General features: G+C 46.1%; 1 protein-coding gene across 1 annotated transcript in view; it reads right to left on the bottom strand.

Moving 5' to 3' along the window:
* Positions 1-6834: 6834 nt before the first annotated feature.
* The window catches only part of STK17A (serine/threonine kinase 17a), a 37052-nt gene continuing 22713 nt past the window's right edge, over positions 6835-21173 (bottom strand). The window contains 4 exon segments of the mRNA XM_032484279.1: positions 6835-7523; positions 8305-8484; positions 8573-8621; positions 11456-11582. Of these exon segments, the coding sequence (XP_032340170.1) occupies positions 7199-7523; positions 8305-8484; positions 8573-8621; positions 11456-11582 (681 nt within the window). The 3' untranslated portion in view covers positions 6835-7198.

Genomic DNA, 21173 nt, shown 5'->3' with positions numbered 1-21173 from the left:
CATTCAGCCCTCCCACCCCCATGGCATCAGTGGGGTCCATGTTCTCCCGCGGGGAACAGTGACGAGGTGCCCCCCACCGCCTGGGGTCAGAGGCGGCCAAGCGGTGAACCTGGACCCCCAACTGGCAGCAGCGAGGCAGCACTGGGCGTACCCCCACTTTGCCCAGCAGTGTGGTGTCAGAGAAGGCCTGCTACAACAGGAGATTTACAGAACCCAGAGTCTCATAAAACTGAATGTCCAGCGTTCTACACAAGAGAAAACCATGCTTTCCTACCAAGAACCAGGAAAATCTCAACTTGAAGAATCAGGAAGTTGATGATAAAATAGAAATTACCCAATCTGAGCAGAGAGAGAACAGACTGAAAAACAGTAAAAAAAACAAAAACAAAAACAAAACCCAAAAACCTAGTATTTGTGTCCTTGGAGTCCCAGGAGAAGAGACAGGTGGGCAGAAAAAGCATTTGAAAGAATAATGGCTGAAAAGTTGCCAAATTTGGCAAAAGACATCAACCTACCTATTTAAGAAGCTGAGTGAACACCCCAAACAGCATAAACCTAAACAAGTCTCTAACACAAACTTCTGAAAACTAGAGGCAAAGAAAAAAGCTTGAAAGGAGCAAGACAGAAACCCCACCTTACCTACGAGGGAAGGTCATTCACACGACAGATGCCACCTCAGGAACCACGGAGGCCAGACAAGTGGCAGCAGATTTTTCAAGTGCCAAAAAGAACCGTCAGCTCTGAATCCTGTGCCTGGCGAAATTATCCTTCCGGAATGAAGGGAAGATAAAGACATTCTCAGACGATGGAAGACAAAAAGCATTTGTTGCTTGAACAGACCTAAAGAGTGACTAAAGGAAGTTCCTGAAACAGAAAGGAAGTGTTTAAAAAAAGAAAGGCGTCTTGAAACAGCAGGAAGGAGGAACAGTGGGAAGAATGAAAATACGGGTAGACACGATAGACTGTCCTTCTCTTGAGTTTTCCCAAGAACGGTTTGATGGTGCAAACAAAATATCTGATTTACTACTCGACCCAAACTGGTAAAATGTGGACATCAACCCATCTTTGTTGCAGCCACATAGTTGGCGTCTTGCTGCGGCGGCTGCAGGAATCCGCGTTGTGGTAAGACGGCACAGAACTCCACACACACTCTGCTCGGGCCTCAGTCTCTGGCTTTGATGTTGTCCTGTAGCTGTCTTTCCAACTTCCCGTAAGTCTAAGTATTTCAAAATAAAACGTTTTTAAAGGTGTAGGACAAGGGCACTGAGTAGGCTGCTTTGAAAGGGCAAAGGATGAGGTGATGGTCCTTCCCGCCTAACTCCCAGCTCTCTGACGACTGAACATACCTCTTCCTTAAACACCCTTTTTCCTTCTAGGTACATTTCTCTCACAATTTATTAGAAAGCTGGTCTTTTTTTTTTCCCCAAAAAAAGAAACATGTTCTTTACTGTTTGAGGACTTCCATCTCTGTGCGTTTTTACTACTTGGGGTTTGAGACTACTAACTACATTTCCAAAACCATGAAAATTTAAGAGTGTTATTACCTTACAGTGAACTTACTCAGAAAGCTGGTCCTTTTAATAAAGGAGGTGACTAAAGAGGCACTAATTTTCATGAAAACCCATCACCGTATATTGAAACTAAGAGAACTTTTTTTTTATGTAAAAAGCTTAGTTTTAGTAAAATAAAACTCCTCTTATTTTAATAAAAACTGTAAGAAGGAATGCAATCAAAGTCCTAAGATTACTCTGCCATGTGAAATAAACTGCTCCCCAAAGGACTGTCAGGATTGGTTTGAAATAGGAATTATCTCCTATTTTATATGTTTAGGTTACAGTAGCCTGGGGGTTGGCAAACTGACTCTGTGAAGGGCCAGAGAGTTATAACTATTTTAGGCTGATTATGGCATAAGATCTCTGCTGCACCTGCTCAAGCCTGTGGTTCTGCATTAAAGCAGCTGGAGACAAACGTAAATGAACAGGCTGTGTTCCAACAAAGCTCCATTTACCAAACAGGAAACAAGGGTATATACAGCACGCCGGCCTCGGTACCAGCCTGGTCTCAGTTACTTATCCTCCAGTTATTAAAACAGATCCAACCAAAATCAAGTTGCACAAAAATAATTTTTAAAGACGACTCTTTTATGAACATACAATGTAGCCAAAGGTAGACCCCACGGAGGCAAAGGCCCCGTGAAGCTCAATGAATCTATTCTCTGTTCTGCCGGCAGCTGTAAATCTTGGGCGAATCGCACATTCCCCTCTGAGACGCTATTAGCTCATCTCTACTTCGAGAGAATGAGAGGAGGGCGTGTGTTTTTATTTCCCAGTTCTGTCACTGTGAATTTCAGTTCAGCAGACTTACTTTCACTGTTACCACCACAACTTTATACTGCCTTTAAACGAACAATTTCAGAAGAAAAGTACACTCATTTTTGTTTAAATAAATTAGAGTTCTGATAAAGCACAATGAGCTAAAAATGACCATCAGAAGGTTAGGTGTATCAAAACCCCAAACTGGAGAGTATCCAAAACAACTGCACCAAGTAATAAAATATAAATAAAAAATATATAAAAATATAATAATATAACATAAAAATAAAGTATAAAATAAAAAGGGACAAAGTTAAGGATGTACAAGGTCTCTCCACTGAAAAATATGAAAGTGCTGATCCTTATTTTGTAGTTGGCTTTTTTCCTTTGATAACCATGTAAGTTTAAAAAGCTAAAGATCTAATCTGTTCTTAGAAACAATAATTAGTACATATATGTAAACTAAAAAAAATGTGCAGTAGACCGTATATATGTATTCACATGCAATATAATGTGTATGTGCAGTCGAACTATAGTAATTCTACCTAATAAAAGTGAAAAAGGAAAAAAAAACCTATGAGATCGAATACACGTATGTATATATATCACTAGGATGTTACGCTGTGCACCAGAGATCGACACATTGTAACTGACTATAATTCAATTAAAAAAAAATCTATGAAAGAAATATAAAACAATGCTGAGAAAAGTGGGAATACATACTATGTTTATAGATTGGAAGACTCACTATTAAAAAGTCAATTTGATCTACAGATTCAATGAAATCTCCAAAATCCCAAGAGGCTTTTTTAGGGGGTAATTTTGGTAGAAGTTGACAAGTCAACTCTAAAATTTCTTTGGAAACGCAAAGGACCTAGAATAAACAATAATCTTAAAAAAGAAGGAACTGGAAGTCCTATTTCACTTGACTTCAGGACGTATATAATTCTCACAAAGGATAAGCAAATAGATTAATGAAACAGAAGACTGTGCAGAAACAGATCTACAGATACATGGTCAAATGACTTCAGACAAGGACACCAAAACAGCTCAATGGGGAAAGAACAGTCTCTTTGACAAATGGTGCTGGAACCACTGAATATTCACATGAAAAACAGACATATTTGACCCCTACCTAACATCAAAGGGGGAAGAAGTTAATTCAAAGTGGATCGTGAACGTGAACATAAAAGTTAAAACTATAAAGCATAGGAAAAAAATAGTATCTTTATGACTTTGGGGTAGGTAAGGACTTCTTAAAGAGGATACACAATGCGTTCACCATGAAAGAAAAATTGATCAGTTGGACTTCATCAAAATTAAAACCACCTTCCTTTCAGAAGATACCGTCGAGGAAACAAGACAACTCACAGAATGGGCAAAAGGATTTGTAACACATAGATCGGACTTGTATCTGGAATATATAAAAGAGGATCACAAGTCACTATCCAATTAGAAAGGAAAAAAAAGGACAAAAAATATGATCCAGCGAACACTGGCACAGTATTCCTCATTGGTCATCAGGGAAATGCAATGTAACCCACCACGAGATGCCATCACGGACCCGTGAGAATGGCGAGAGGAAAAAAGCGATGGCCAACACTGTGAAGCACCCACACCTCTCCTGTGTTGCTGGCAGGAATGGCAAACGGAACAATCGCTTTGGAAACGGCTGGGTATTTTCTTGCAAAGTTTCATGTACATCTACCCCATGACCTAGAAACTCCTATTTAATCTAAGAGAAATGAGTAAGTGTCCACAGAAAAATACCTGGACAATGTCTAGAGCAGCTTTGTGCATAGGAGACAAAACCTGAAACAGCCCACGGGTCCTGTGAACAGAGATGCGGTTTTACATCAACTGCTGTGGGATGTTCAAAAGCGCTCCCCGGCAGTGACAAGGAACACGCTGCGGACACAGGCGCCAGCAGGGCTGGGCCTCAGGAACGCCACCCCAGGGGTACGTGCCACCCGACTCCATGCACACGAACGTGTACATCTGTCAAGCCCGACGCGGGCTGCTGTGGGCTTGCAGCTGTTCGTGTCACTATTTGCGAATTACATCCCCCCTCCCACAACAGACGCGCAGTCGGAGATGAAGGCGTTTGTGGTTAAGACTGAGGTTTGTAATCCAGCTCTTTTAATTCTACAGCAAATTAAAGGTACGAGGTGGTAAGTGATCTTGAACAACTTTTGACTACCTTATTTTTAACTTGATCAGTCTGATTCAAATTTCTACAAGTGTGAGCTTAACATGGATTTAGGATTCGTCTGCTGGTACCTTGGAATGACCAACATTGGCGTCCAGGGACCGACATCGCTCAGGCCTCCATGGACGAAGCCGCACACCTTCCCACGGATCACGAGGACTGAGGTCCATCTCCTGTCTGACCTGCTCTGGGCCGCCTCTTCTCTAGAACACTTTCTTTCAAACTGAGCTCAGTTGGAAAAGTTTAAGAGTTACCACAATTAGCATCTGAGCTTCCCCTCTACCTACCAGAGAGAGCCGTATTCTCCTACTTTTCATATGAGAACAAAAAAACCCCCATGAAAACACAATTTCCCGACTGACTAAAACGCCTTGTACATTTTGCGTATTTCATGAACAACTTCTCATCAAGCTAAAATATTATCACGTTGAAACCGTGTGGATAAACTCAACAGTACTGTTAAGTCCTTCATAACCCAGTCAAAAGGAAAAATGAACAGCTTTAGGTAAGTGCAGAGCTGGTTGGTTAGTAATTAATGTTAAGATTTGACTTGGTCCAATATTGTGAAGGCATTTGTGCTCCATTTATAGGACATAAACCAAAACCTTTCCTAGTCTATGTGCTTCTTAAGAAGCTCTGTACAACTCTGAATTTAAGGCACAAAAACTGCTAAGGGTGAGCAGCGCTCTGCAGACAGTGGCCAGCTGTGAGAAAACCCATCCTTTTTTTAATACAGCCGTTGTACTAAATGTATTTATTATGAATGTAATTTTAAAAAAATGGTTTAGAAAAAGTCTGTTGTCCACATGATTCTAAAACTTAACAAATCTATCCAGTATAAAAATGTCATTCAATCATTCAGTAGTGGGTGTTTTTTTTTTTCCTCACCTCCTTCCTAATTTTGTCACAGAGATAGTGATAAAAATTTGCCCCAGATTGTGACTTACCTGACGCGTAACATTGTGGCCGTGGGTTTTCACTGAAAACTCTGCCACTGTAGCAGAATTTCCTCTTCCTCTTTCAAAAGCCTGTTTAGAAATGCTAGATTCCAAGAAACAGTAAATAAGCCAGTTTAGTGAGAAAACAAGGCAACTTGATGGTTCGAACTGCTGGCTCAGTTTCAGCTGACGGTGTGGGCACAGCGCCGGGGGCCCTGAGGCCCGCATGGCGGGGCTGGGAGCCGTCACAGACCATCCCTGTGACTGTCTGGCCCAGGACCCCCGCACACACGGGGCTGGGCGCTACCATCGGCATGACTTTGATGTCCGGGAAGCCAGGCTGGGAGGAGAGCTCTGTGCGACGCGCACGGTGTAGAGCGCATGTGACAGGTGGCGCGTGCACGCAGCGCACGGAACACAGACAAGCTGGGTTCACCAGCACCTAATACAACAGAAATAAGGACCCTCAGACTCGTTTGCGTGAGAAGGAGATTTAGTTGCTTTAAGTTGCACAGTGTACGCTTCTGCATGTCCTTTTCCTAAAGGAATTTACTGTTCACTGTGGGGCCCAGATACGACTGAAGTGCTCAATCCTAAATAAATGACATGCTGTTGAGTACATTCTTTAAGTCTTTTGGGGACAAGGGTGACCTCCCTAATGACAGAGTCTCCAATGTCAAATATTGTTTATGAACAAAATAAAGGTTTATAAATATTTTGGCATTTTAGAACTTTTCCAGGTAGAGCCTGAGGGCTAACGTGAAACTCAACGGAAGCAGACGCTCGATGGCCAGCGTGGACATGCTTTGTAATTTTGTATTTCTTCCCGACTCGGGGTGGGGGGAGGTTATTACCAACAACGTGCCAGCATCTCTTCACTGACCAAAACACCGCTGTGTTGATCAGATCACACTGACACTTGCAAGTGACCAAACTTAAGTGACAAGCGTGTGAGGAGGTGGCCGCCAAGACAGGGAAGGTGTGACGAGGGAGACAACTGAGGGGCCGACGCTGGTTTGGTATCACAGGATTACTTAACCTTGACCTTGAACACCAGAACCATCTCAGGGGTGACCAATCACCACCACTCTTATTAGCGATGTTGAAGGAAAAAAATGAGCCGGGTTTTGCATTGATAGGTTTACAAGCACTAGGAACAGACAGGCAACAGGAGCAAAATCAAGTCAATATAAAGCAGTAATGAAATATAAAAATAAGACGTTATTAAACTATACTGGCTTTAGGTCTCAAAAATTTGGAAAATACCTGTTTAAACTCTGACTCCCTGCCAAAAATCCAAAGTGAAAAACACTCAATTTTGTAGATACCAACGTACATGAATGCAGCTACAGATACACGTATGAATAACGCAAGGTAGATTTACAAAGATGTTAATTTTGGCACTTTTACTTGGAATTTTAAGGAAAGTGAATACAGTTATCTTTGCATACAAATTCTCATTCTGGAGAAACAGGATGTAGAAATAAAAGGTTCCAACATGTCCCTTCTTAAAAAATGACATTGAAACAGATAACTTTACCCGTTAAATCTCCTGGTTGGCAACTTTATAAATCTGGCTTGATTCCTCTAACTGCACCAGTGTGACAAAGTTATTTTAGTTTCTATCAGGGATACCTGGTTATCCACTTACAGCACACGTACCATTTGGCCAGAAGTCCATAAATAATATTAATGTTTCCAATGTAGAAATCTTAGAAAGTTCTAAAGGGAAATACTGCTCAGTAGATAAAATCTCCTGGAATTTCTTGTAGCAAAGGTTCCTCAAATTTAAATCGTTTGGAAATGGCCTTTTGCTCCATTTTCTCTTTTTCAGACTGTCTGCATTGTCCTAAAGTATATGAAGTAACAACAATTAATTCCTCCGTTACGATCGACTCCTCGGTTTCCGGTTTCTGAGGCTCTGAATTAATTTCAGGCACAGAATCACCTGCCTGGAGGCCATCTGCTTCTGCTGATGTGTCTTTCTCCTTGGAAGAAGGCTCGTGCACACAGCTCTGCGTCAACCACGGATGTTTCAGGCAGTCCTCAGCGGTGGCTCGGTCTCTGTGTAAAGATACACATTTTACTTAGGACAAGGCAGTCTGAAACTTCGCCTACAGATCAGAGCATAAGGTATTGTCGGCTTATTGTGACTCCGGAGTAAAAACTAGAAGTCTTTAGTTTTTACGCAAATGCCATTCCCCACAACGTTGACAAATATTTAAGTAAGGGATCTCTGAAAAGCCTGCCTCAAAGCCCAAGGATGTACAGAAAATCTGTTATACTGAGGGACAGCTCACAGTTTCTAAAAACAGTTTCATTTTTGCCACTGTTTCTTTCAACAGATAAGAAGCAGCCAGAGGTTTCACCTAGTTTTTTCTTTTTTAAAATAGACTATTCTTTTAGAGCAGTTTCAGGTTCCCAGCAGAATTGGGCAGAAAATACAGAGAGTTCGCCCGTAGCCCTCCCACCCATACGCGTGTACTCCCCTCCCCTCAGCATCCCTCATCAGTGTGGCGTATTGGGTACAGTCGATGAACCATCATGGGCACTCTGTTGTCAACCAAAGTCCACACTTTACATTAGGGTTCCCTCTTGATGTTGTACATTCCGTGGGTTTTGACAAATGCATGATGCCATGGAGCCACCACTATAGTGTCATACAGAGTAATTTCACTGCCCCAAATCCCCTGTGCTCCGTCTTTTCATTCCTCCTTCCCTCCCTCTCCCCAGTTTCACCTAATTTTATGTCTACATTTTCAGGTGTTCATTTTGGGGTTTCAGCTGTTAATCCACTTTTGTTCAGAGCCGACTGCTCAAAAGATCAATATTAACTAATACTTACTCAGGCCTCTTAACCAGAAGCGTCTTGATGAAGTCAACAGCTGACTCAGAGACGACGTCAAATTCTTCCTCGGAAAAACTTAAATTCATCTGTGAGATGTTGAGGAATGTTTCTTGTTTATTATCGCCCAAGAAAGGCGATATTCCGGTCAGCATGACGTATGTTAACACTCCAATGCTCCTAGATCAGAATGGAAATGTAAAAGGAAATTAGTATCAGATTCATTTCTTGACACTGATTTGATCGATTTTTCATAAATAATTCTTACCACATATCCGTTGCCATGCTGATAGGCTCATAACTGAGAACTTCAGGAGCTAGTGTTAGAAACAAAAGAAAACGTTTAGTTTTGTGGGGGCAAAAATGCCAAATTTTGCTGTTAGAGATAAAAATTCCAATAGTCATCAAACTATAAGACACTAAGGGTTGGGCTAAAATGAAATTAAGTTCACTTTATAAATCAAATGCATGTGAATTACTGTGACGTCTGACTAGACATTTGTAACTCACTTACATGCTTTTTGCACCTCCATCCTCCATCGCTGGATCCGAGAGTGTTTTTTAATTTTTGGATGCATAAATACTGCCTTTGTATAAACTGACAACTTTTACACTCTCCTCTTTCCACAACCTCTGTCTCATCCAGCATCAGCGCTAACGGATTACTGCTTTTAATCTTTTTCTGCCTCCCCACACCCTCACTCTCCCATCCATGGCACTCCCCACCCCGACCCCAACTCGGCCCACCCCTATCTACCCTCTGTGTTGCAGCTGGAGTGAGCTTTTAAAATGCCCACGCATTAATAAAAAGTCAATCGACACAGTTAATAAAAACCCCGGGCATCCTCAGATGACATGCATCCCACACAACCCAGACAACTCCATAGGGTTAAGAAAAACAATCTGCTTACTAAACCGCTGTCTTTCAAATTTTCCATTTTATAAACTGAAGACAAAGGAGGGGGTCTCTGATGATAGAATTTCGTCACAGTGGATGGCTGGCCCCACTACTAATCACACAGAAAGGCAACAGAAAGACATCCCCAGATGTGCAAGGACATGAGGAAATAAGGAAAATCCTTGAAAAGAAAAATCTACCCACTGATACAATCCAGTCAATCAAAAGACGATTGATTTCAAAAGTATACAAACAGGAAGGCCCCGGGCTAGGAAAAGACGGGCAGTAAGTACTGAATCCATTTAAAAACAGATCAAAGCCTAAACTGTGCTAATTACAATAAAAAAGGGAATGAAAATGTTCTAATTCTAGGAAAAACTAAAATGCTCAGAGTCGAATATCCATTACTGGTTGGGGACAAACCTGGCCCAGAATAGGAGGTGGAGGAAACGCGAGGGGAGCTGATTTCCTCAACTTCCAGCTCTAACTGTTGAGTTGAGAAATGGAGGTTATGAGTCTTTATTTTAAAGTTTGAAAAGAAACTCCTAGGAAATTGATGATGAAATGCACAGCATCCAAATTACTGGGTGGGCGCTCTTACGGGAGAGCGAAAGCCGGTGGGAGGAGGGATGGGGATGACACTGCTGGGTGCTGACCCCAGAGCTTGGCTGAGCAGGTCCAGCGGGGCAGGACTTCTCCAGCCCCATTTCATGGACAGAGGAACACGAGAGGTACAAAGCGTTTTGGGACCAAGGTCACCCGGCTGCCAGTTACAGAGCAGAACACGCCCAGGCCATCCGTTCCGTGTATTGAAACGCCAGGGGCTGGGGGATGAGGGGGTGGGAGGCTGAAACTCCCCTTTAAAAGGCAGGCCAGGGGAAGACACACCCCCCCGTGTTTTTCTGTACTGTATCTTTCTGAATTACCTTAGGATTTTTTGGGATTGCGCTTGTAATCATTCCGTGGACCTCTGGGTGTCTTCAGTTTACAGGGCCACCCATTAAAAACTGGCTGCACGACCCGGATGCCGCTCTCCCTGAAGGAGCACGTTAAGCCACATTCCTAAATCTCTTAGTGGTCATGATGCCTATCAGTCAGCACACTGGAGATTAAGTGTTCCCGTCCACAGAGCACACGGGCCAAGTCTGCAGGATGGTTCTCTCCCTGGCGTATCTTTTATCACCTAATTAATGAAGGATCTGTTCCAAATCGAAGGGCTTTAAAAAGTATTTTAAAACTTCAGATCATTTTTGGCACTATCATTGCCACACAGCTTTATTTTCCTCAACCCATCTGTCCTCTGCGGCTTTCTGTGTCCCCTGAATCCTTTTTATTCTTTGACTCCTTCAAGGCTCTCCTGGTTCACCGTCCTCTCGCCAGGCCCCCAGGCTTTCCAGAAGGAGACTGCCTGTCTGCCTGCTTCATACCTCTGCCCTCAAGCAAATCTCCTTCCTCCCGCAGGCCCAGGCCACAGCCTTCTCTACTCCTGGTCAAGCTGCTCTCAGCTTCTGATACAAGACCTCTCCATCCTCCCCAGGGCTGCTGTCGCCCCGGGCCGCTTCCACAGTGACCTGAAGGACCCACGCAGCCCGGCACCCCCGCCTCGTGGCTACATCCAAGGCCTTGTAATTACAAAGGGCCGTTTCTACTCTGAAATTTTAAATGTTCTAACATCTGGCCATAGCCTTTAAATTATTTCACTGCTTTTTTTTTTTAAAACCTCATTCAAACCACGATCCTTCTATGCCCCATCTTCCTTCCAGTCAATCAAAAAAGTCATAGTTCTTTTCCCACCAAACCATGTTGCATCATTTGAGCGCTCTCTCCTTTTTCTTTCTGCCAGAAGCTCGCAACACTGCATCAGTCCAACAGGATGCCCTGTTTTCCACATCTGTGCCATCACAGGGCTTGCAATTATTCTAATGTTTACTACCAACCGGAAGTTCTTAAAAGGTCCTTCCTTGTTAATATGCTTCCATCTTCAGATAACCTGATGTCCTCTGCTTTGTGAAAGTCCTCTCCTATTTCTCTGAGAAGCAATCTCTTCAAATTCCCAGTGCCCTCCAGGAAAGGGATCACAAGTTTGGTACCTGACTCTTCCAAGTTTTCCATTTTATAACTTAATTCAAAGGAAGGGGGTCTCTGATGTTGGAATTTCAGCCCAGTGGATGGCTGGCCCCACCACTACCCATGCCACACACGAGCCCCCAACAGAGGTGACGCCTGACACACGCCACTCTGCCGAACACTTACCCACATATTCAGGAGTACCCATAATTTCTCGCAGCTCCTCGCTGTCCTTCATTATTCTTGAAAGACCAAAATCAACTATCTTAATGTCACCCAATGGAGAGTCACTTGTCAGCAGAATGTTCTGAGGCTGGAAAATAACATCCCCCAGATTAATAAAAGCAAGATTGAGCATGAAGAGCAAAAAGGGCAGGTCGCCCATGAAACAGACAGATTTCACCTGTGAAACAGCTCGAGAGATTTCACAGGAAACATTCATTACACAGGTACGTGCACAGGATACTTAGCACGTGTGAGGCAGCAGGCTTTGCACGATCTCCTCCCTTACACTGGCTCTCCCTCAGCACAGAAATATAAATATGCATCTATTCCTATCTTAGAACAAAATCAAACCACTTACAAAAAAATGCCCCCCCCGCCCCCGGGACTCTGCAGCCCTTTCCAGCCAACACACTCTGTCCCTCGGAGCTCCGCTTCTTGAAGCCAAGGCCGGGTATCCCAGCAACCACATCTCGGTCAAGCTGAATCAGGGCTTCCCTCTCTACTCCACCCGCTCTCACTAAGGTCACAGTACCGTGAGTACCAGAAGGGCCACCAAAGCCGGTGGGCGACTCAGGCTCGGTTCTGCACGCACTGACTGCTGTGCAGCTGGAACCACTCGTCATCCTTAACGCTCCTTCTTGGTCTAGTCCCCTCTCTCTCCGGATCCCTCACCATTTTCTCAGGACTTTTTTCTATGCCCTCTTTTTAAACATTGGTGCCGTCCAAGAGCTCTGGCAGGCCGGCCCCTCCTCCCGAGACTCCGCAGTCTATTTCTGGGCAGTTTCATCAACCATCAAAGCTTCCGCCGCCACTCAGATGGCAGCTTCTACCCTAAGCCCTCTCGGGACTCGCAGCGCCAGTGAAAGTCAGCTCTGTTCATCTGGCTGCAATGCCCCCACCCTCAGCTACCACCACGGGCAAGGCCTTCAATTTGGCCAACAACTCAGTCAGACAGAGCCTCCTCCCCGCACCCCCTAAACTCACTCCTCTCTTCTGTGTTCCCAGTCTCGAAGCCCAAGTCAGGCACCAGGGCATCATCCTCAAACAGTCTTCATCTTCCACCGCTTACATTGGGTGATGTCACCAGTCATGCTCATTCTGTTTCCTAAATCCCAATGTCCCCACTGCTTGAAGTCTGGGATTCATGATTTCTTACGTGGACCACTACCCTCCTGTCTCTAGTTTTCCCCACCTTCGACCCATCCTCCAGTGTACCATAATCTTCCCACAATGTAAGCTGCTCACAGCATCTCCTCTCCCCATGGCGGGATGGCTGTCAGTCATCACCAGCAGACACACTCGAATGGGGGCGGCGGGACGCACATGGCGAATGTCGCCTAGAGCCACAGAATTGGCTTCTTGTTCCCGAAGTCATTTTGACTCAATCGAAAAGAACCTGACACTTTTGCGTAAAAAGTCGAGTAGATATATTAAGAACTAGAAGTAAAATTCATTAGAATTTTTAAAATAAAATACGAGATTTGAAAGAGTTTATGTTTGTTTTAGAGAGGGTCTGCACTTACTGTCTTGTGCCATTCAGAATATTTCCAAAGATAAACTGAGAAGCGTTGGCCCCAGTAAGGTATCAGCGCCTCGCCACAGCACCCAGAATGTTTTACGATCTAGCTCCTGCCTTTCTGGATGAATCCCCTGTCGCCATGCTGCAGGGAATCTGGGTTCCAAATCAAATGGGCTGTAATCCCTCAGCAAGATACACCGGCCACATCTCAGGCCTTTCATCCATGTTGCCTCTGCTCGGGAAGCCCTCCGCCCTCCCTGCCTGGCGGGTTTATTTTCATCACTCACTCCTGCCCGGCTGGGTCCTCTACCAAGTGCGCCCCTCCGCCCCACAGCACCTTGTCCATGGCACATTCATCCCATTGTCCTGCTGACTGTCACTCCTTGCCTCCTCCGTGACACCGTGCTTCTCCAGAGGTCGGCAGTGATGTTCATGTGACCCTTCCTCCCACTCACAGCTGACCGCTCCACCCGACCCCGTCTTCTCATCCCTGCTCTCTTCCAAGCTCCGTCTCAGCGCTGCCTGATGCTGCCGCTGCTCCTTCCTTGCTTACAAACTCCCTTTCTCTTGGTTCCAGAACAAAACACTGTCCTGGTTTTCCTCCTAACTCTCCGGCTGCTGCTTGTCTCCCTGTTGGTCTGTCTTCCCTTCCTGGCCCGCCCAGCACTGGGTCCCTACAGCTTGATCCAGGGGCTCCTGCCTCTTGTCTCCCCGCACCCTCACCCGCACCAGCTGCCTGCACCCCAGGCTGAATGGTCCAGACCTCTGCAACCGACCCTTCACCGCATCTCCCCTCTCAGGTCGCAAGGGCACCTCAAATTCATCTTGCCCAAATCAGGCTCGTGTGCCCCTCCCAGATCAGGCCCTCCTGGTGCCATGGACATGGGCCTCGGGGAGCGCCCCTCTCCCCAGCAGGGCACAAGGCGGGGCAGCATCTCCGTCACTCCCCTGCCCCCGCCTCCGTCTAGCTGCCCGGCCGCCACATCCTACTGATCTGAGCCCCAAACGCAGGCCCTTCTCGACCTTGGCTACTGGTGAACACTAACTCAAGCCACCACCCTTTCCAGCTTAACTGCAACAGAATACTGGCCGTCCTGCAGCCAGAAGGGTCTTCTGGAACATGTAAATCCGTCCTGCGAGCCCCCTGCCCAAGCCTTCAGCAGCTTCCCACGGCGCCCGTGGCCTTCAAGCTGCTCGCTGTGCTCCACAAACCCCGGCCGGGTCCGTTCCTGCCCGGCTCCGGGCTCCCCGCGGCCAGTCACTCAGACCGGTCACCCTCTCACGGCGGCGTCTCTGCCTGTGGGCCCTTCCCTCCAGGACACCTTTTTCTGCTCTTAGCCTTGTGTCAACTTGGAGAGAAGACCTAGCACGGCAGAGAAGCAGATTATCGCAATTTTCCACCACGTGAAGGGCTGTGATGTGGCAAAGGAAACCGAGGTATGGATGGTCCCTGTCTTTGCAAAGCGTCCTACTACGTGACCGGACCCAACAGCCTACCCTCTCCTGTTACGAAAATGCGTGGAGATTCATCACCAGGGTGGGAAGAACCTGATGAGGACAGGAGCCACGGGCCGGTCCCCGTGATGTCACCGGGATCAGGCCCGGCCCCGCAGGCGCACAGCAGTGCCGCTGAGCGAGCGAAAGGGAGAAAGGCGACAGCTACAAGGAAAACCTCACAGGATCTGTACTGTGTGTGAGGACAGGTCCACAACCGGAGTTCATTATCAGAGCCTGTCGGGCTTCTCTCTGGGAAGTACATGGTCCACAACGTGCTCAGGCAATAAATAAACCAGAGGGGGTCGGTCTGCCTTGGAGAATCACAGAGGAGATAAGCAGGCAGAGCCGGAAGGGGAAAAAGGATGTCATCCTTTATTCAACAAAGTTTCACTGCCTGCCTGGGAGCTACGGCCTGGGGCGACGGCAGGGAACAGGCAGGAGTCCCCTGTTCCTTTGGAGCCTTACCTTTTAATAGGGATGGAAAAAGAACAAAAAAAATACCATGACATCGGGGGGTTTGGCGCCCTATAGAGAACTGGGATGGGGTTAAGGGGTGAGACGCCTGCTGGGGGCGCGCTGCGGATGCTCCTTTCCGGGGACTCAGGGACGGTGGATGTGAAGGGAGGGCAATGTCGGGAAGGGGCCTGCCGGGGGTTGGGGGGCAGGTGTGAGACTGGAAAGAAAAGGGGGCCGGGGGGCAGGACTCGCGGGGCTTTGTGGGCCACCGATGGCAGAGGAGGGGAGGGACGGAGGACACTCAGGGAAAGAGAAGAGGGAAGAACACAGGGGAGCCAGCGGTCAGCGCATCGCCTGCAGGGGACGGGCAAACGCAAGAGTGCGCCTGGAAACAGCCCTCTGAAGAATGTGCCCTTATCTTGTTTCCGACAGTCTCGAGAGGGAAACAGCATGAAAACGCTATGATGAAGCAAGGAATGCAAAAACAAAAAGCAAAAAAGCCCCGAAGAAATACCACACATTACAGAGGCCAATCCCACAGGCATCCCATCAGGCGGCCGATGGCGCAGGAACAGGGAGATGTCGTCGTCCGCTGCCCGATACGCGGGTCCAGGTCCGCACAGAGGGCCGTCAGCCTCGCATCCTCAGACCTGCACCGGGACAGGCGGGGGTCCGCGGCCTGGGGGCGGCCAAGCCCCCGGGAGGAGCGGCGCGGGAAGAGCGCCACCCCCAGGACAGGGGAGGAACGGGGACCAGGAAGGAACCCGGAGCGAGTTATTTTGAGTAAAATGGTGGGAGAAAAAACTAGCTTACAGTTGGCTGAAAAGCAAATGGAAAGGCTGAGTGATGTATGACGGGCCCTTTTGGCTGAAATGGCTTCCGATACCCTCTTAAACCAGTGCTGTCCTCCAGCCCGGAGCAACTTAACATTTTCTAGTGGCCGTATTGCAAGTAAAATGAAAGAGGTGAAGTGAAATATATTTAACTCAATATATCTCAATAAAATCTTACATCTTCAACATGTAATTAACGTGTTAAATTATTGTGATATTTTGCTTTTTTCCCACACTGAGTCTTTGAACGCCGGTCTGGATTTCACACTAAGTATGTCTCAGTTGAGACGGACCACATTGCAAGCGCTCAAAGGAAAAAAATGTGGCCAGTGGCACTGGGTTGATGGCGCAGCGATAAACTCTTTGAGAGAAAAAAAAAGATCCGGGTGATACACCAAGAAATGGTCACGGAATTCTTAGTGTCGCTTACCCAATGCCCTAATTTATTACCACGATGCAATTCTGGAATGATAGTTCATTTTGGGAACAGATTCATCAAAATAACAACCCTACTGTGGCTCAGTATCCTCCCTAATTTTGTATAAAAACCTGCTTTTTTTCTTTCAGTCATAGAAAGTTTTGGCTACAGTAAAAACGTAATACTGAATAAAAAACAAGAACACTGTAGAAGTTTTCACTGCAGAGGCATGCTAAATAGTTATAAACATCCACAGCAGATAAAGTACACCCCACACCCCCACTCCCCACCAGCCAAAGATTGAGAATGAGTATTCGATCAGTTGAGAATCAATTTTTCTTTTCAGTGACAAAGTAACTATGGAGAGGTTGTGGTCAAAAAAACTTCATTATAAAGCCACATTCTCTTTGTTTACTAGCTTCTAGCTAATTCTTCAGGTTAAAAAAAAAAACCCTATGTAGCATCATGATTACGAGTCCCCAGAATTCCCAAGGCAATTTTAGTTTTGTTACATTAATGAAATACTACAGTACAACAAAATGTGGTTATTCAGGCAAATTAGATGAGAGGAGTTTGGCTCGGTGATGCACACTCATCACTGAACATCTTCTGCTTTTCCTACTACATAAAAAATGCCAAGAAAAAAACTGCTCATCACCAGATCTTCTGAAGGTTCATGATTAACAAAACGTGTACATCCTGAGTGTTCTTAAATATCATTTGTGCCCTTAAAGCAGATTAAATGTTTCCCCCCTACATTTTGTTTACCCTTTACATTCCCTGGGAAATGCTTTCTTCAGTTTTCATGCAAAAGCTAGTTGGTTTGATGATGACATAATAAATTCTGTATTAGTGTGACCAAATTATTAAAGTTACTGTAGTATCTGAAAATTGGGCTTAGTCATAAGTGTCCATGATCTACCAAAGTAAGAGATATTAAGTCCCTGAGAGAGTGACAGGAAAAAACATGTTTCATAAAATCACAGCTATTTCATGGGATTTCATGATGTTTATTCTGCAATCTCTACCAACCATGCCCTGGCATGACCATGGGCACCTTTTAAAAACAGACTTTACTCCTCTAAATAAAATATAATTATAAGACTATAATCTCCATCAGTCTCTGATGCAGGAGTATATCCACTTCCAGTAAGTGAAATATACGTGCTAAAAACAAGGGTAAGTACCTTAAAGTTTACAGCTTGGTCAGACCTTTCTACGGAACCCAGTTCGTGATAAAGAGGTTGTAACTCACAATACTTAATTCTCTTTGAGATGTATAAATCCCAGGTGGTAAGAGAGGAAAAACACAAGGTCCCTGGAGAAGTAATGACAGTGGAATAAACAGGAAACCTACAAAATGTGCTCAAACAGACAATGGCGGCAGGGGAGTCTTTCTAAAATCTTATTTCTCAGCTTCGTGGGGGAAGAAATCCTCATTTATCTGGGTATCTTTGCTTCTGTATATAACCCATTTCCCATTTACTGAACAACCACCACCGGTAAGATCATTGTCAAGTTCAGGCTAACCTGCTTAACAATACGGCTTAAGGTACCACGGACAAGATTTTAAGGAACATTTGATCAGGTGATGAAAGTTCAAGTAAACTGACTCTATTTATTTAAAACCCAGATAAGAGTACAGAAAACGGTTAATAATCCTGTCTAAATAAATTTGGGGAACTGTTTAGAAACGGTACATGTTACCCCTCTTTTCAAGTAATCCACTAATGCTTAAACCATCAGTGATCAATTTAAATCTCAGATGGGAAAGTTCCAGCTTCCAGTTCCCAGCCTGCTCCTCTGCTCGTCATGGGACGTGGAACCGGGTGGACAGGTCTGGTGACTGAACACCTAGGAGAGAACCAGCTGGAAGGCCTGGCCAGCGCAGGCCCATTCCAACACAAACAGCACTGGATTTGTCTGTGCCCTCCTTGGCCAGTCCTCCCCTTGTGGGAGGGGAAAGCAGGCCACTCTGCCCACGACTAATTCACCAAATTATTGAGATGATTCTGAGACCTGAGCTTTGTCCTGACTTTGGGAGGGCTGCCTTTGCTCAGATCTGTCAGTCCTGCCATGATTTATGTGCAAGTGAATGGACTCTCCCTTAATCACATTTCAGTGTGTTTTATTTTTGTAGACGTGTAAGCACCCCAACATTTGCACCTGCTGCTCCTCAAAGAACCTTCCCGAGTTCAAGTCACGATACGGGCAGACCTCGTTTCACTGCGTGTTGTCTCACGGCAGTTCACAGAGATCACGCCTTTTACAAACCGCAGGTCTGTGGCAACCCCGCACCGGGCAAGCCGTTTTCCCTACAGCATTTGCTCATTTCATGTCTCCGGGCCACATTTTGGTAATTTCCGCAACATTTCACACTTTCCACTGTCGTATTTGTTATGGTGATCTGTGATTGGTGATCTCTACACTGGGAAACTGGAAAAGTCGTGCAACTTGCTTCACCAGGATACTGGCTTTACTGCGGTGGTCTGCAACCGAATCTGCAGCATCTCCGAGGTCAGCCTGCATTTGGCTGAGAGTCTTCAGCGAATCAAGTCTTTTGGCAAACTGACCATTCAGGGTTGGACCTGACGCTGAAGAGGGTGTTTCCCATTCTGTCAATGATCTCTTTTTATAGGGGCAACTATACCAGTTATTCTAACTAACTTCTGCCTCTAGGACCGGAATTGCCCATTTTAGCCATAACAGGGAATAAATGGTCTACAGCTCAAGTGGCAGAGTGCATGCATGCTTAGCATGCACAAGGTCCTGGGTTCAATCCCCAGTACCTCCTCTAAAAGTAAATAAATAAACCTAATTATCTCCCCAACTCAAAAAAAAAAAAAAAAAGGAACGCATTTAGCTCGATAGCTGAGTCTTTCAAATTCTAGACTGAGAGTCAACATTATAAACAAATCGTCTCTGGGCAGATGGCTGGTAAAAGTCTTCATCCAGACTTACAAAGGTCACTGAAGTCTACTTGGAAATGACCTTCTGGCAGAAGGCATTTCCGTCTGCACTGCCGGCTTCCCAGGCCCATCTCACCCGCCCCTTCTCAGTTCACTTGGAGACGAGGCCCACTGCGCATGTGCAGAGTGGGAGGGCAGAAGAAAGGCTGCGGACCCTCCAGGCCACCCTGTCTTCTAGTTCCTCAGGGCTAGGAAGCAGGGAGAGTCCTGTTTCCAACATCAAAGGCACGTCATCAAAGCCTCTGTTAACTCTGGGAAGAATTCTACACTGGGTGCACTGGGGAGAAAGCCATGCAACGTACACTGGGTGCACTGGGGAGAAAGGGATATAATTTCCTCATGTAAATACACACTTGAACCTGGCATTCAAGGACTTAATGTTCGCCCTTGACAGCTTTCAAGTGACATCAAAGATCCATGGCACATGGTGTTGGCAACCTGTCTGACTCGCTTCTTAATTGGTTCTTGAATAATGTTGGGGGTTGAGCTGCCATAAATGGAAAGCTCATTTCCTATGGGTGTAATATTATTTAAGTCAGGGTTCCATTCCTGGAAGTCCTTTTTACATCATAAAACTAGCAAAACATCATAAAGATAACTGTATGGCTTTACAAAGTTAAATGTGCAAAGCCAAACATGAGAGAAGGCATAACACAAACATTACTTTTGGGGATTTTTCCGCATGGCTGATACCAACTGATGCTTCTTTTAAAGTCTGAGTCCACGGGAGTCTGAACTGCAAAGACCATCCCCTTCTGGCAAGTGTTCCCAAGGGAGGTACAGATGGGTCTGTCTTGCAGCCGGGATCTTTGAATTTCTAACGCACAAGACAGATTAAAGGGAAAAAACACAGCCCCAGTTCCCTCGCCCGCGCTGTGAGGGATTCAGCCAGGTGACCTCTAAGGCCACCGCAGTATCGTGGGACTACACGTGGGTGCACACACGTCCGCACCTGCCTTCCAAAATGCCACTGTCACTAACACGTCCTACCGTGTGGCAACCGTCCACTTTAGACACTCTACCAGAAAAAAGTATCCTGGAGAAAATTTATATTGGCTTCTTTCAGAAATGAACAAGAAAGTTTTCCTAATTGTTTTCTTTCCCCTGCATTTTTCTGGACGGAACTAGTATTTGAAGGAGTAACTATTACCCTTCCACCTGATTTCAAGTAGAATTTTATCAGGTTTACTTTTCAAGTCACCTTGAGGTGACACACGGGACAGCCCTCCTTGAGATTGCTCCTTCCTGAAACAAAGACCGAGCCCTGTTACTCACGCTGGCTGGCACGTGTCAGGGTGTCACAGAGCGTGCCGCCCAGCAGTGGTCGTCACAGTGGTGCCTGGTTCCGAGAATCAGCATCGTCTGGCCCAACCCTGACTCACATGCTCCGGAGCCGGGGCGCAGCACTTGGTTTTATAAGCCCCTTCCAGGTGGTCCTGATCCGGCCAGAGCTGGAGATGCAGCGCCATCAGCATCCACGTTCCACCGGGAAGCACCCCCGGTGGAGGTCAAGGTGGATGGGCAGATGCGTGAGATGAGGTCTGGGAGAGCAAAGCCCTTCAGGGTCCAGGGGCTCCAGCCCTCTCCCCGCCCCCACCCCATCTCCTCCAGCTGATAAGCTCTGGAGTCACTGTGGTGTGCTCTGCGTTTGAGGACTGACCGCTTCCCTTCCCCGCAGCCACCATTGGACTTGACAGGGAGGCGACCATCAGAGTATCAACCGGGATCTGAAACTTGCTGACTCATGCTCGGAATCCTTACAGTGGTCCTTACTGTCCCTCCCCTGAGCACCATCCTCGATTCTCTGCGATACAGAACTGGTCTGCGAACCCATCCCCGCCCCACGCTCGGTCCACAAACAACAGAAGATGGGATGGGGAGGCGCATCCAACTCACCACCATCTTACTGCCATTCTGAGGAGACAGAGCTGGGAACTGAAGGAAAACGGGGCTACAACGGAAGTCACAGTCAGCCCTGGACTTTCTG

This window comes from Camelus ferus, chromosome 7 (genome assembly GCF_009834535.1).
Source record: "Camelus ferus isolate YT-003-E chromosome 7, BCGSAC_Cfer_1.0, whole genome shotgun sequence".
NCBI classification, from domain to species: Eukaryota; Metazoa; Chordata; class Mammalia; order Artiodactyla; family Camelidae; genus Camelus; species Camelus ferus.
Note: the sequence above shows the minus strand (reverse complement) of the source record. Positions and strands in the feature narration are given on the sequence as shown.